The 15,415-nt window shown below is 35.8% G+C and overlaps 2 protein-coding genes across 4 annotated transcripts; both read right to left on the bottom strand.

Annotated features, from left to right (window-relative positions):
• Positions 1 to 45: 45 nt before the first annotated feature.
• Positions 46 to 4,761, bottom strand: CRR2 (Tetratricopeptide repeat (TPR)-like superfamily protein). Of its 3 annotated transcripts, none has more exons than XM_021945867.2 (7): positions 4,360 to 4,761; positions 3,422 to 3,535; positions 3,161 to 3,298; positions 2,733 to 2,837; positions 2,525 to 2,647; positions 2,250 to 2,345; positions 46 to 2,097 (listed from the first exon to the last, which is right to left on the bottom strand). In XM_021945867.2, exons 1-7 carry the CDS (start codon positions 4,618 to 4,620, stop codon positions 220 to 222), a joined length of 2,715 nt encoding a protein of 904 aa, XP_021801559.2. In that variant the 5' UTR covers positions 4,621 to 4,761; the 3' UTR covers positions 46 to 219. The 3 variants fall into 3 exon arrangements, with proteins under 3 accessions (XP_021801559.2, XP_021801560.2, XP_021801561.2); XM_021945868.2 differs by having other exon boundaries at positions 3,422 to 3,548; positions 4,360 to 4,583; XM_021945869.2 differs by having other exon boundaries at positions 3,422 to 3,565; positions 4,360 to 4,499.
• Positions 4,762 to 5,680: 919 nt separating this feature from the next.
• Positions 5,681 to 14,149, bottom strand: LOC110747214 (WD-40 repeat family protein / notchless protein). Its single transcript, XM_088249519.1, has 13 exons — positions 13,844 to 14,149; positions 13,175 to 13,256; positions 12,949 to 13,038; positions 12,424 to 12,549; positions 11,666 to 11,793; positions 11,306 to 11,505; positions 10,877 to 10,940; positions 9,799 to 9,909; positions 8,943 to 9,080; positions 7,848 to 7,990; positions 7,715 to 7,769; positions 7,062 to 7,118; positions 5,681 to 6,369 (listed from the first exon to the last, which is right to left on the bottom strand). Exons 1-13 carry the CDS (start codon positions 13,988 to 13,990, stop codon positions 6,286 to 6,288), a joined length of 1,425 nt encoding a protein of 474 aa, XP_088105645.1. The 5' UTR covers positions 13,991 to 14,149; the 3' UTR covers positions 5,681 to 6,285.
• Positions 14,150 to 15,415: the final 1,266 nt, after the last annotated feature.

Genomic DNA, 15,415 nt, shown 5'->3' with positions numbered 1-15,415 from the left:
GTACAAAAAAGAGTATAGAGTTAGAAAATTACAATAACCACCATATGAATCATAAAATTAGAAAAATCATTTATTGATGAGGATTTCAAAGAACATGTATAATTTTTAACAGAGTTCCTATTATACAGTATACACCTTTAAGATCTCTATAACCTCAAAAACCTCTCTCCTTTAGTTATTAGGGGAAAAATAATGAAAGAAACGAATAATCGCCTGCAACTACCAATAATCCCCACATGAACAAACCCCATCACGGAAATGGTGAAAGCGATTCACATCTCGAACCAGAATCTCTCTATCAGCAAACTTGGAAATGAACTTCGTAACATAGTGACAATCCTCGCATAACCTCAAGTTCTTGGAAATCCGAATAGTTTCCCCCCTTTTGGTATTTATGAGTCCAAATGCAACTGCTAATTTTTCACTATGGCCTAATACTATTCGTTCCTTCTCTTCCTCATCAAGATCATATAGGACAACTTTAGTTTGCGGCTTATATCCTCTGTCCTTCATCTCTGTTGACAATTCAGCCAACAATGCATGGAGCTGCTCCATCTGTGGGTTAAACTCATCAACCGAAATGAATGAGTATATCTTCCTTTTAACTTCAATCCAACTCCGACCTGGGACCTTTTGTAGTTCTCGAGCTTCTAAAAGCTTCTTCACTCTTTTTACCTCATCCCACATCTTGGCTTCAGCATAAATATCAGCTAGTAGTACATAATTCCCAGCATTCCTAGGCTCAAGCTCAAATAGCCTTTTACTTGCTCTCTCCGCCAGCTCAACATTACAATGTATTCTACATGATCCAAGAAGAGCACCCCAAACTTTAGCACCTGGTTCAATCCGCATATCTTCTATGACTTTGGCTGCTTCATCGAACCGATTGGCACGACCAAGCAGATCCACCATACAAGCATAGTGCTCAACGCTGGGATATATTCCATGTTCTTTTACCATAGAATTAAACAACATCTTCCCCTCTTCAACAAGACCAGCATGACTACACGCACCCAAGACACTAACGAATGAAATGTGACTCGGTGATACTCCATGATAGACCATGTCTTCAAAAATTTGAATTGCCTTCTTTCCATATCCATGAACGCCATAACTTGAAATCAAAGAATTCCATGAAACAACATCCTTCTTATTCATCATGCTGAAAACTCGTTCGCCCAAGTCAAGCTTACCACATCTTGCATACATTGTGATAAGGGTACTCATAACTGGAAGGGTTGAATCAAGACCTCTTCTGAGGATATATCCATGAAGGAACCTCCCCTGCTCCAGAGCAGTAAGAGCTGCACAAGCTTGAAGCACACTAACCATTGTCACAGAGTTGGGTAACAAATCATGGGCCTCAAGTATCATTTCCCGAAACAGTTCCAAGGCTTCATAAGGCCTCCCATTCTTTGCATAGCACGCAATCATAGCACTCCATGAAACTACATTTCTAATCTGCATCTGATCGAATACACTACTGGCATAAGAAACACACCCGAACCTCGCATACATATCCAACAAAGTGGTCATAACATGAACATGTGCCCCATATCCATGCCGCAAAATATGTCCATGAATCTCCTTCCCCTTCTGGAGGAGTGAACTCAAACACTCTGAGACAACACAAGCTTTGATTACATATGTATAAGTAAAACGATCAGATGAAACCCCAAGTGTATTCATTCGTCGATACAAATCTAGCACCTCAGTTCCATGACCTGCCAACGTAAGTGCTCTGAAGAGTGCATTCCACATATAAATAGTTCTTTTACGAGTTTTATCAAACACCTTACGTGCATTGTCAACAGAGTCCAATTCTGAGTACATCTCGATGAGTTTGGTAGCCAGAAAAGGGTCTTGGTCCCACCCACCATCTACAAGATGGCGATGCACGTCAAGCCCATCAGAGAGAGATTTATGGCGGGTGCAAGAGAGTATTAAGATCTCATAGGTCTGTTGGGACGGGTTGGGCTCATGTGGGAGGAATTGCAGGGCTTCTTTGAGGTTTCCTTGTTTACATAGAGACTGTATTAACTTATTTTTGTTCACATCTAGCTTCTGAAGCTTTTCAACAATTTCAGCCTCATTACCCTGGAAGCCAATATATCACTGAATATTCAATTGAGAAAGCACAAGGGAGAATTTTAAAAAACAAAAGGAAATTCATAGCTTCTGCATGATACCAAAAATAATTCAATGAAACAGCGAAAAATATAACATTTGGAGGAAAGTGAGAATCATACCTGACCAAGAAGAAACAGGCAAAAAGCTTCCGCAATTTTCAGATCATTACCTTCTGATGCAATAAGACACTCACAAATAGCCTTAGCTTTGTCAATCTGCACAACAGTATTACAAGCACTGAAGTTAACAAAATAGAACAAGCTACACGACTCTCTTTTCTCTTGTTTTTGAGCAATGGACCAGCATAGAGTAGACTGAACTGACAAATGCCTTGTTAAATAGTTAGATACTGAAAAAAAAACATGGAAAAGCACATAGAAGTTGTGACCATTACCTGAGATAACAATGATATTTTCTCAAGAGACTTTTTACTCCTTAGAAGACACTGAGCACGAGCAAGAGCTTCAAATCCTTGGGACACCTTGTTCTTTTCAAAACCAATCTTTGCAGTTGCACACTTCAAAAAAGCACGTAAGATAAGAAAAGGAGGCTGCAACAAAAAGGATGGTACAAGATCCTGACCTCTTTCTGAAACTCCTTACCTCAGCTAGTGCCATAGAAAGAAGGAGATCATGAATATATGGCTTAGCATCTGGATGCCGAACAGCTGCCCGACCAATATCTTGCACAAGTTTTACTTCACCAACCTGGATTGGAGAAATCTAGTGATGTCACTCTTACAAAACCATAAATGTTTTTTTAGTAAAAACAGGATGCAAAATTTCTGTAACATTAGAAATGGGAGGATACATTTCACACTCAAACTCAAGGTTTCAAGATGAGTTTCACTACAAACTACACTAAATCAAGTTCTGAATAGAATTTAATCACTATTCAACAAGTGCTTAAGAATATTTCTTTAACTCAAATGAAAAATTAGTTAAATAATTATATATATTCAAACCAAGAACTGTAAGCTGAAAACTAAGCCTGCACTAAACCAAGTACATCGTATGAAACATAGCTGTACCTCTTGAAGCAGGCAAAGAACAGCTGGCAACCATGCCCAAGGGATTCGAATGGAAGATTTAGGTGGAATCTTTCCCTTATAATTACCAGAATATTCTGGTCCAAAAATAAGCTTTTCTCTCACATCCATTAAGAGATCCTGGAAAGAAACCGAAAAGAGGAGAACAAATTAAAAGAAATTAAGATGTAAGGAAGAAAATTTAGTTTTAGGATTAAACAAAATTTACAACAAAATAGCTGTCAAGTCCCTATGTTACTCTACCTGGCGAGATTTAACAGCATCCATTGTGTAACCATCATCCATTTGAGCAGTCTTCAAATCCATTACTGATTTTACAACCCCATCTTTCTCAGCTTGATCGGGAACACCAATAAGCTGCAAGTTGATTCTGTTGGCATTAAGTCACTAAATGCAGAATAATAAGAAAGTTTAGAAAATATGGATATGTTATCACAACGATGCATTTCATAATCATGTTCCCACGAGTAAACATTACACAAATTTCATATGCTATATAGACTCTGAGAACTACTATAAGGATGGCAGAGCGTGCTCAACAATTCAAGCTCACTCTGTTGCACACATAACTACAGAGGAACACAGAATATGGGAAATAGGGGAAAAGGAATTAACGAAATTATAAACGTAGCCAGACAAAACATCAATTCACAAACCTATGATAGGAGCACACTGAATCTCAAAACTCTAAATAATTTCATTATTGGCTACAGAATTACACATCCAATCTGTAAATGCAATGACACAATTGTAAAAGAAATCAAAGCTCACAGATTATCTAATGGCATCCAAATCCCTATTTCACTATACCATTACAACATAATAACCTTTTTGCATATATGAATTTTTGTGACACATGACCAAAGACATGGAATTGCCCCATATGGGCAAGTAGAAATAAAAAAACACAGTTCACAACAGAGCTTTACTGCAATTCATCAACTGGGCTGAATAGCCACAAGTAAATTCAAAACAAATGGAAAGAGTGAATAATTTAGTCCAAACACAAGCTCACCCTTTTTGTATTGCTTAGCTTAGCTTCGAAAACAGAATCACATTACAAGCATGCTTAACAGCACATAACAAAACCCACCAAATAGCAACTAATTCAGTACCCAATTAACCAAATTGCCACACTAAACAGAGACAGATTAAAGATAATAGATAAATAAAGCAGTGACCTGGTAATAGGTAACAGGGATTTCAACAGTGGCCTGAGCTGGAGCATTGTGGACGATGAGGGTTTGAGCTGCATTCAGCGTCCAAGGGCCGGTGAGATTACCATTCTTCCTCCTTGGAACCCTAGAAATACAGATTCCAGAGCTACTTGCTGCTCTAGAAAACCCCAAAACGCAGACCTTGAAATCTTCCTTGGGATTAATGGTTCGGCAAAGACCACACCGAGATGGAATGCCGAGCAGGGCGTGAGCCAGAGCAGCCATGACCCTTTATTGGTGATGAAGAAGCATTGAGCTTCAACAAACTACATTCAATGGCTAGGGTTTTTGGGTAGACAAGAAACCGTTGGCTGTTTCTAAAACCCTCCCCTTTGGATTGCGTTTAAACCCTTTGCTTTTGTTTGGGAGTGAAGACCGATTTTCTGTTGATAGGGTTAGAAGTAAAAACATAAAGTAAATTTTTTGGAAAATGGAAGGCCATGTAAATTACTTTCCCACAAAAAATATAAGTCTAACAAAAATTTAAGAAGAGTTTTTATGAAATTCAATCAAATTTTATATTAAAAAATGAATAAAGAGAATTTTCAATAATAAAAAATTAATTGGCTTGCGCTTTAGGGTCAGTTTTTTACATTACAAAAGTAATCGAACGAAAGAAATATACTTTTTCCAATTTTGTTAGTGTATTTTCTTTTCATCTTTCCATGTTTGCCTTTGTTCCTTTTCCTTTAATTTGAAGAAACAGGGTTCTATGTCATTAGTTTTTATTTGGTGTCAATTTTGTTGACGTGTCCAAAATGATGATAGTCTAAAATAGATGGGGAAGGAGGTTTCTCATAAACACACTATAAAGGTGTCATCAGAGTTCGAACGTAAGACCACTAATCTGCAAGTTAATGTCATTTTCCATTGGGCTAAACCCCATTGGCAGGTATGATTTCTTTATTTAACCTTTGTTTGCTTCCATATGCGAATTAAGCTCTCCAATGTCCCTTTCTGTAGTAGCTTCCGGCCTTCTACGAACGACATTGTTGAATAAACAAAATATATATGAATTAAAACCCGAAACTACATCATACTGTTGTTGTCTTTCCCTTTGGGGCCGAAGTAGCAAGTACCCCAGCACTTTCATTATCCTATAATAGCTTTACATTGTCATCGCTACTCATTTTAGAAGGCATAAGAGCTCACAGTTTTCAGCCAATTATAGGTTTTCCAGCGTCATGAAAATTGTAGTGTAGGCCCCAGAATGGGGATGACAAAAAACAGCTCCAATTTCCAACAAAAAATCTAAAATTTACGACGAGCATTGCAACACAAGGGATGACTGACCTGTTCAATTCATACAAGATGGAGATGATACTTCCATTTCTGTTTTACAGGGTATGGTCCATGTTCGGAAACCCCTAAGCCAACGCGCAAAACCATTCATGTGTTCATTTGCATAAATATTTCAACAAAAGCCAGCCTCACATTCGGCATGACAATCATCAATCGGATTATTTTAGCTAAGAAATGAGGAAATCTGTTGCAAGGATGCATTTCCTGATTACCAACTAAAAATTGACATAAGATATTTGACTAGGAAAATGAATAAAAGTAAAAAAGAACAAAACAAAACTTTACGGCGTGACTCTAAATAAGAAAAAGGAACCCACACTCGTAAATTGGCTGCCTCACTATTCCACCTCAGACAGCTCGCAGAAAAGCTTACACCCCAATGGATAAAAAACTTTTATGCTGATTCAGGAGCTTTTTCTTTCAACCACCCTTGTGACCGATACTTGAATTCCCAATTCTTGTTCATATCCCTTTAGTCGTGCAGTATACTTGTATGTATATCATACCAAACACTTCAATGCTCAATTATCACCATCATGTAACATTTCCATTATGTAGTTGCCCATACTTTGGCCTACCACGATTAGTCTAGCCCATCCATAACTTCAAAACTCTATCCTTGCCACCAGAAACTACCTTCTCACCATCTGGACTCCAATCAACAGCATAAACCTTTCAAAAACAATTCACATTTCAAAAATAGGTTACAATATGCCAATACAAAGGGGGCACAATCACTACGTGTGTAAAGCTTGTCACTCGTGCATGGGGTAGTTTATTTCATGCAATATCCAAGAAAATTTAAAAGAAAACTAGAAATAGAAGAATCCAAAAATTGTACAACCGTTGCCTAGAGTGAAGGTCTATTGATTTAGTAATAGACTAATAGTCTAAAGTTTGGATATGGATATCTATTTTGTTTGTCTTCCTAAATTTTTGGAATTAACAGTTATGCCCTTACATAAGAAGTTGAATGAATAATAAGGGTCATCAGACAGAAATCTGGAGGACTTAGGTTCCCTCAAAGTAGCCGAACTTGTGTCTACTTCTATCGAGTTTTGTGAATATTCAAGACAGGTAAAGCAAGACTGGTTTACAAGAGCAGGCCTTTCAGGTATGCACGGGGTAATCTAATTCATGCAATTTCTAAAAAGCATTTGAGTAGAAATAGAAGACTTGCGTAAGTCCTTTAGCATTTGCTTTATGTGAGGAATACGTCAATTGATTTAGTTGAAATCTCCCTGTAGTAACTGGTATCTGTTTTGGTATCTTCTTATATGTCTACGTCACAATTCTCCCCCAAGCATTCTTCAATAAATGTAAAACAATGGATCAACTGCCTTTGAGGTGAAGGGAAAACATACCTCATCTGCATGTCCTGGAAGGTCTTGTTTTAATTTCCGTGTCCTGATATCCCAAACCTAGATGATCAAATAAATTTCATTCACAGGTCAGGGATGTAACCACGAGAAATTCTACCATTAGCAAAAGCGCATAGTACTCCAACCAAAGTACACAATATAACGAAAGAAAAAACAAAAAGGAATCTGAATTTAGTTTCCCAAAAGCTGGGAGTTCATATTTTGATGAAAAATTCAATAATCGGGGAATTGAAAATAAAGATCAAGGTTGCCAATAATCTTTACGTCATGACCATGTACATAACGACAAAATACCTAGTCAAAGCTAAGAAATCCGCCTTAGAATGGCAAAGTGACTATAGGGAAATTAAAAAAACAATACTTTATTTGTCTGATGTATGAAACAATATTAGGCTTGATATACAAGCTTAAATTACTTAGATGTCATGCAGATGAAAACTCATATAGCTTACATACAAACTGAGATTTAAACCACTAGTAAGATTTGAGATGATTCTTTTGGTGACATATACAACTATCAAAATGCAAAGAAATGGCAATTCAATTATTTTCCCCATTTGCAATGTGAAATCTAACAACCTCACTCCTTTGGTCAAGATCCCTTATCACAAGTTCATTTTGAGTAAATGTTTTACCTTCAGAGTGGAATCTTTGCTGCCACTTAAAAGTAGCCTGCTGTCTGCGGACCAGCTGTGAGGTAACATGCAATGTAATAATTAGCCACACAACATAAGCAATCATCCAAAAAATAATAATTCCAATTCAGACCTGATCTGGTAGACAGGGCCAACATGGCCCCGGAAAGCTGCAACAAATTTTCCGGTAGTACCATTCCATAACTTGACAGACCTATCAAATGAGGCACTTGCTATCCATTGCCCATCAGGTGAAAAGTAAACATGGTTTACAAGCTGTTGGCAAAAAGACATTTTCAAACATCCATTATAACGCTTAAATGAAAAAAATTGGAACTTCATATGTTGGCTTCAACTATCATCTTATCGTAAACATGAACATGAAAGCACATAAAGAACAAACAACACCAGAACTCTATTTATATATATCCTCCTTATTGTAAATATGAGTAACCGGTAACCATAAAGAGCAAGCACTAATCAGAGTTCTAAGTTCAAAACTGGTACCACCATGAAGATAAATCATGCATATTATTAAAACAAGCTGCCATCTGAAAATTGGAGATCAGTTCATCTACTGTGAAATAAAAGATTAGGCTAAGATTAGACTCAGTATAACAGATGGAATCAACACCTTCTGCTGATTGGCATGACATAGTATAAGTGGCAGCGAAAAGCGGTGAGAAATTAAAAAAGGGCCTTTTGGCTCCTCATTTTGAAAATAGTTTTGTGTTCTAAAATCATGGAAAACAGAAAACTGTGTGAAAACATGCTACCAAAGTAACCAAACAAGCTCCCACAATTATTTTCAGAAAACTAGCTTTTATTCTAAATAAAATATCCCTAAAATTCTGTGACGAGAACACCCAAACAGAAGCTAAACATGTACTTGCCCCAAAAGAAAATTTGCTTCCTCCATCTCATCAAGACTTGACCAATTAATCTTCCAACCAAACAATTACACTGCACAACGCAAAAGGGTATATATATATATATAGAGAGAGAGAGAGAGAGAGAGAGAGAGAGAGCGCAATAAAGAAAGAAAAAGAAAGAGAGCAACATAGGAAATTTTAGTTGCTATTGTTATTTTAAGCCATAACTCATAAGTACACACTGATACAGAAGAACACAAGTTGGAAAACTAAGATAGTCCTGCGCCTCAAAAACAATGATCAACAACTTGGACTGCAATTCAAAACGGAACATGGCATTACAAAAATTATTTTACCTGTTGATGACCTGTCATGCGAGTTTTCGGGTGTTTGCTGACAAAAGGTTCCCATAGAAACATTGTAAAATCATCAGATCCAGAGACCAATCTTTCAGGGGCATTGCCTTTCATTTTGTTATACCTTTCCAAGGCTACCTATATGTCAGTAAATGAAAATATAATTAGTTCCTTGGAGGGGAAAAAGAGGAAAAATGTTATGCAGGTAAATCTTCCCAGAAATAGCAGCTAAACTATTGTCACAGAACAATACAAACAGTTGGGTAAAGTAGTGGAGAGAGAGAGAGAGAGAGGGAGAGAGATAGATGGATAATCATATCAGGAGACATTTTCCTCTTAGCCAGCTAACTGTAACTTAATCACAACACGGATGTGTGGCACCCAAAGTAATTACAAGCATGCAAAATAAAAGCATAAAAAGAAAACTTTATTCAAGCTTAGTGAGTTCTGAAAGAATCAGCATCCTAAAAATCCACAATACACACTTCTTCAACACTGCTATTCCAGCTTAACAACTCTTCAATCAAAGGTCAAGAATTTGCAGTTCCCAATTAAAGAAGAACGCAACAATGGAGATCAAAAGAAAACATTTTAAAAAAACTATACCTCAAGATAAGACTCGAAGAAACCAAACACCACCAGATACAACAATACACTATCTGCATTACAAAAACGAACAGATATGATCTAGACAACCAAACCTGAAGCCTTTCCCTCAACAGTGAATAACACCCACCCAAACACCCCCCCAAAAAAAGGAACTACAGTAAGCACAACAAAAATTGGATGGCATTGATGAACATAAAACGAATTACAATTTCAAAACAAAATGTAATGTTTGTGAAGGAATTCATACCTTCTTCATTTCCTCTGGAGATGAATATTGCTTGCAGGTGTGATCAAAGGCTCCAGTACGAAGAACATATTCAGTACTCAATGCAAGAGAGTTAACCCAATGACCATGACCCTAAACCGTATAATATAAAGATATCAAGATCATGAAATGTAAAATATTGATAAACAAGATACATGAGCATCAACAAATTAATTTCAACAAGCGCCATTGACAAGGAGTAATAAATTAGACAAGATAAGCATATCTCTGACCATAACTGATTAAAAAGAAAAACAACAGAACAATTGAATTACAAAATCATGATCTAGAATTCGAAGCTTGAATTATTATTATGAAAGACAGACAATAGCTAACACAGACATGACACACACAACAGTTCCTTATAAAATAAATCTGAAAACCTTTAAAGGAAACATCATGATTAACAGCCTATAAACCATCATAAAATAAGGTCTGAAAGACGGGAGGGAAAAGATTATAATTGAAATCCTCAAAAAAAATCACTAGACTTCAATCAAGAAGCACTTATCTAACACAACCAACAAACCATAGACATGCCATACTAAATTACACGAGATAAGCATATTTCTGATCATATTGATTAAAAACAATAGGAAACAAACAAATAACAGAATAACTAAATTACAAAATCATGATTTACTATTCGAAATTTGAATATTAATAAATAAAAAGATAGGCAATAGCTAATAGAGACAGGACACAGAGTTCATTATATAAGAAATTCATGAAACAAAGTCTGAAAGAAGAGAGGGAAATATCTTATTGTTGAAATCCTCAAGAAAACCACTAGAATTCAGTTAAGCACTCAGCAATATCTAATACAAGAACCAAATCAAATCAACAAATCTCGAGATCAACATAAAGCATACAGAAATAATTTAAAGTGTATGGAAAGAATTCTATTGACATGAGACTACACCAAACCACTGCCTGGAGAGGACAAAATAAATTAGGTATTCACAATAACAAAATTGCATATTTACAAAAGCGACCAAGTAATGAAGCATAAATCATAGTAACTGAACTAACCATGAACCAAAAGCTGTGTCTTTCTTACCTTAAGTTCACGAATTAGCTTCCCTTGTGTAGTCTCCCAGACTTTGATAGTACAATCCTGGGACCTATGACAGTTAAGATGGAGATATTTGTTATAAATCTGTAGAGAACTTCAGCTCAATAATGTGTTCAAAACTACACGAGCTAGTAGTATTGTTATCTCAGAAATCTTGACCCGAGAATCCTTTTCAAATGAACAAATTCAATAATCTGTTCAATTGACTCATCCGATTATTTCTCTTTCATTTATAAGTGACAAGATCATGAATTAAAACCAATTGGAGGGTTTTCTTACAACACAAGGGAACGTGGTGTAAATAGATTTCAACGTAAGTCGAAATGACTAGTGAGTGCTAATAACAATTTCCTTTTTTCATTAAAAAAAAATTATTATTTCATTATCGTTGCAATAACTAAGAAAAAAACATACCCTGTATATATAACACCATCTCCCCCCCATTTTACACACGTCACTGCAAGTGTGTGGCCACTAAGACATATAACAGATTTCCTCAATGTAACGTCCCATATGCGTGCATCACCATCTTTGCTAGCACTTACAAAGCGTCGACAGGGAGAGTTCAGGTGGACTGGTTCCCAAGAGATTCCAGTAATCCATTTCTTATGGCCCTAAAAAATTAATGGAATAATATTTCATGAACCAAATATCCACAAAAACAACAAAATAGAAGAGGCGTGTCCTCATATGTGTCAGAAACAACAAATTACAATATGTAGCAATCAACTGAGAAATTTAAAATGATCAGTGATTGAAGTATGGAAACTTTACTATAAGTGGATTGCCTGATGGCTTCCCAGTCTGTGGATCCCAACATTGGAGTTCCCCGGCTTTGCTCCCACTAACAAGATGTTTACCATCAGGTGACCATGCAATACAAAGGACCCAATTCTTATGTCCTGAATAAAATAAGGTGTACTGTCATTGTGCAAATAATAGAAAGGCAATAACGATGAGGGGGTGACAATCCTCTTAACTTATAAATTTATTTGGGAATAAAAGGTATAATAAGGTTAAAATTTCACTAAGGAGTGACATATGAAGATGACTTCTACATTATAATAAAGCATTTTTAAATGTGAATCATCAAAGAAAAAAGTTTAAAATGACATAATAAAGCATTTTTAAATGTGAATCATCAAAGAAAAAAGTTTAAAATGACAAAAAGATGAAATAACTTTATTCTCACTTATTATGCAGCACACAACAGCAAGCATAAGTGTGCTTTCACCCTAAGAACCCACAGGATGTAAAATTCCCCATCTAATATGGTCTATGTGACAAAACCTTAAAATTAAAATAATTAATTTCATTATCCATCCTGCTAAAAAAAAATCATTATCCATCTCTAGTCACTACAGTAATCCAGGAAAATATTTTCTCAAATATCCAAGTTATATGTAATTTCCTTTTCTTTTTTCTTATTTTGATACACAAATTTTTTCTGCTGTCTTATATTAGTTTTCATAGTGTACAAAAGTTCAAAAGGTACAAAACTAGGAATGTGATATGAAACTCGGACTCCAAACCTGTACATGTGTACAACGGTGTCTGAGTACCAAGGTCCCATAGTCGGACAGTGGTATCACCAGAACCACTCGCCAACTGTCGGCCATCAGGACTAAAAGCAACTGAAAGTACAGCTTCATTGTGACCTGCAATGACAAAACAAGAGCTTTCATTCAATAATAAACAAAATAAAATTCAAGCTGCACATTGGTAACAAAAATTGGCATTTAGTGAGTCAATCTGGAGAAAGGTTGACCACAAAAAAAACAATTAATCAGGTCCATTATGAAGCCTAAAAAATGATTCGGTTCAGAGAGCTCTGAACATTAGAATAACATATATCACAAACACTTGTCCAAAGAAATTTTTTGAAAAAGAAAGACAAAAAAATGAAATCATTAATGTTAAAATATTACAATCATAAAATTACAAACTAAAATTGGGTGGTGGGGGGTAAGAGGGAGTGTATTTAGAAAGACAAATCCATGCTATTTAGCAATAAATACATCCTTAGTGTGACATGGATAGGAGAGAAACACCCATACCAGCAATTGTTGCCGAGCACCGATGAACAGGACGAATTCGGAAAATAGCTTGTGGTTGATAAACTATTTTCAGTACCTTCTCAACAGAAACTGCCAAGGTTTTTCACCAGAAAAGTGTATGAAATGAAAAAGCAGCCCAAAATCTTTAGTTGTCAAAATTGTTTAAGATATACACAATTATGGAAGATGAAATGTTAACTGATACTTCTGTCATGATTTAACTAACTTTTATTCTTCTCCGAATATTTTCCAAGTGACTCAAGAAGTTCCTGATCTGATATATAGAAAGCATAAGGCAGCTTGTCCTCCTGAACAAACACAAAATGCAGACATCACTACTTATGTGAGCATGTAAAACCACCGCACTAAGAAGCAGGATCCACAACAATGGCCATAAATCATTGCTTGCTAATATATTTTGTATTATACGAAACGAACCCATAAAACGGTAATTCTTGAGGAACGCATAAAACTGTAATTCTTGAGGATGCTTGCATCACTTATAAATGACGCATGTCACATTTTCTTCTAAAAGAAAAGTTCTTTACAACAACAACAACAACAAAAACTGCTACAATCCTATCAGTTAAAAATATATATATATTTGTCTTCTATTTGTCTTAGTAATTTATATTACTAACTGACATTCTACCGCTTTAATCAGGTGAATTCGAAAACTTCACAATAAGAAGAAGAAGAAAAAAGTCAGTTCTCTTTTTTTTCTTCTTTTTTTTAGGTTTGAGGGGAAGTGTTTTCTTCAAATGGAACCTAAGGTGTAATACAGAAACTTTAACTAAATCATAAAATTAAAATCAATATAGCCGAATTTTTCAACAACCAAAAAAAGCAGTTAAAGAGACAAAATTTTACAAAGAAGAGCTGAAAATGAGCATACGTTGTTGAGAAGCTGATTGACGATTTGTTGAAGGTGTTGCGGGCCGGTGTTTTGGGGAAGGTACACGGAATTTCCCAATGGCGTCCCTTCTGGGTCCGTCAGAAGGCACATCACATTCTTCCCCTCTGGTTCCACCTCCATGGTCATTGCTTCTGAACTCTCAAGTTCAAAACTTAATCTTCTATACAATTGAGAATTCAGGGGTTAGTATTTTGGTTTGGGCTCTGCGAGTAAATTGGGGACGAGGGTTTTAGGGTTTATGTTACAAAATGGGTTTGTTAGGGTTTTAGTCGTACTGATTTTCTCTAACGCGCGGGATGTTAAGTTGAGGAGGGATAGATGCGGGGAGGGCCTTATTAGCCGTTGGATGAATTTTGTGACTCAGATTAAAAGAAGAAACTTAACCGGTTTAATGATAATATTAATAAGAGATATTTAGTCATATATCCATTCTTAGCACTAATAATATAGATAAACTTTATACCATTAAATTTCTATAAATAAACCCAAAAAATGACAGCTGATCCTATTGAATTTAAGTTTGATTATTAAATTACTTTGATACCCTATTGAGTATTTTGGGTTTTTTTTATGAGATTTTGGGGTTGGGCTTGTTTTAAGAATTTGATGGCAGTTTTGTAATTTAAAAGAAATTAAAAGTCTCTTTATTATGTTGTAAATAGGCTTTTGGTGTATTTCTAAAGTCCATTTTATATGTGGTATTTTTATAATTTGAGCTCCTATATTAGGTATAATAGTGAATCTCCCTATTAATAATGCCATTTGCGGTCCCTCTCACAAATGAGCAAAAATAATTGGGTTATTTATTTATATGCCCCATATGCTTTATCAAAAATCTTAATTTGCCCTTTACATTTTTGATTGGGTTAATGTGCTCCATGTGTTTTCATTTGTGTCCCATGTTCACCCATTCTGTCAATTTTCTCAATAACATCGTTAAATTGCTAATGTTACATGGGTATTTTAGTAATTTAGTTATAAAAAAATTGAGAGCTGTTATTTACACCTCTTGTCCTATTTACCCACCCACCATGTAAATTTGAAAAACCACAATCTTATCTTTCCACCCACCATTATTCATAAAATACTCTTTAATTATTAATGGTTGGAATCCAATCTTATCTCATCTTATGCTCGAAAGATGATTTGTTTTCTTGAAGCATGGTAATGCAAAACAAGATTTTATCAATATCAAGCTTGCACACGTGAAAGATTGAAAATTCCAAATGCACAAAGATGAAAAGAAACTCAAACACCAAATGGAACTGTTTGGATGAGGTCTCCAATTCCAGCCAAGTCAAGTGGTCTCAATTCCAACCAAGTCAAGTGGTTCCAATCTCAAACCAAGTCAAGTGGTCTCCAATTCCAAGGTGTCAAGCCAATAAACAAATAGCAATAAATAAATAATATCAAACTAGTTGGGTTTGGGATAAATGATCAGTTAAGTAAATTCAAGATTTGGAGTTGTCTCACTAGCCACTTGCAAAACCTTTTTGCCAGCCAACTCCTCACAAAATTCGGGTTGGGTTTCTAGCTGGGCCTCCAACTGAC

This window comes from Prunus avium, chromosome 2 (genome assembly GCF_965620075.1).
Source record: "Prunus avium chromosome 2, drPruAviu1.hap1.1, whole genome shotgun sequence".
In the NCBI taxonomy this organism is placed as follows: domain Eukaryota; kingdom Viridiplantae; phylum Streptophyta; class Magnoliopsida; order Rosales; family Rosaceae; genus Prunus; species Prunus avium.
The sequence above is the reverse complement of the archived record's forward strand: the minus strand, read 5'-3'. Positions and strand labels throughout refer to the sequence as shown.

Coding starts and splice junctions, on each gene's coding strand:
- CRR2 (XM_021945867.2), bottom strand. CDS start 4,620: ATGGCTGCTCTGGCTCACGCCCTGCTCGGCATTCCATCTCGGTGTGGT. Junction 2,838..3,160: donor TTCTTTGCCTGCTTCAAGAG/GTACAGCTATGT, acceptor TCTCCAATCCAG/GTTGGTGAAGTAAAACTTGT. Junction 2,648..2,732: donor TTTCTATGGCACTAGCTGAG/GTAAGGAGTTTC, acceptor GCTTTTTTGAAG/TGTGCAACTGCAAAGATTGG.
- LOC110747214 (XM_088249519.1), bottom strand. CDS start 13,990: ATGACCATGGAGGTGGAACCAGAGGGGAAGAATGTGATGTGCCTTCTG. Junction 12,550..12,948: donor GTGCTCGGCAACAATTGCTG/GTATGGGTGTTT, acceptor TTGTCATTGCAG/GTCACAATGAAGCTGTACTT. Junction 11,506..11,665: donor CATCAGGCAATCCACTTATA/GTAAAGTTTCCA, acceptor TTAATTTTTTAG/GGCCATAAGAAATGGATTAC.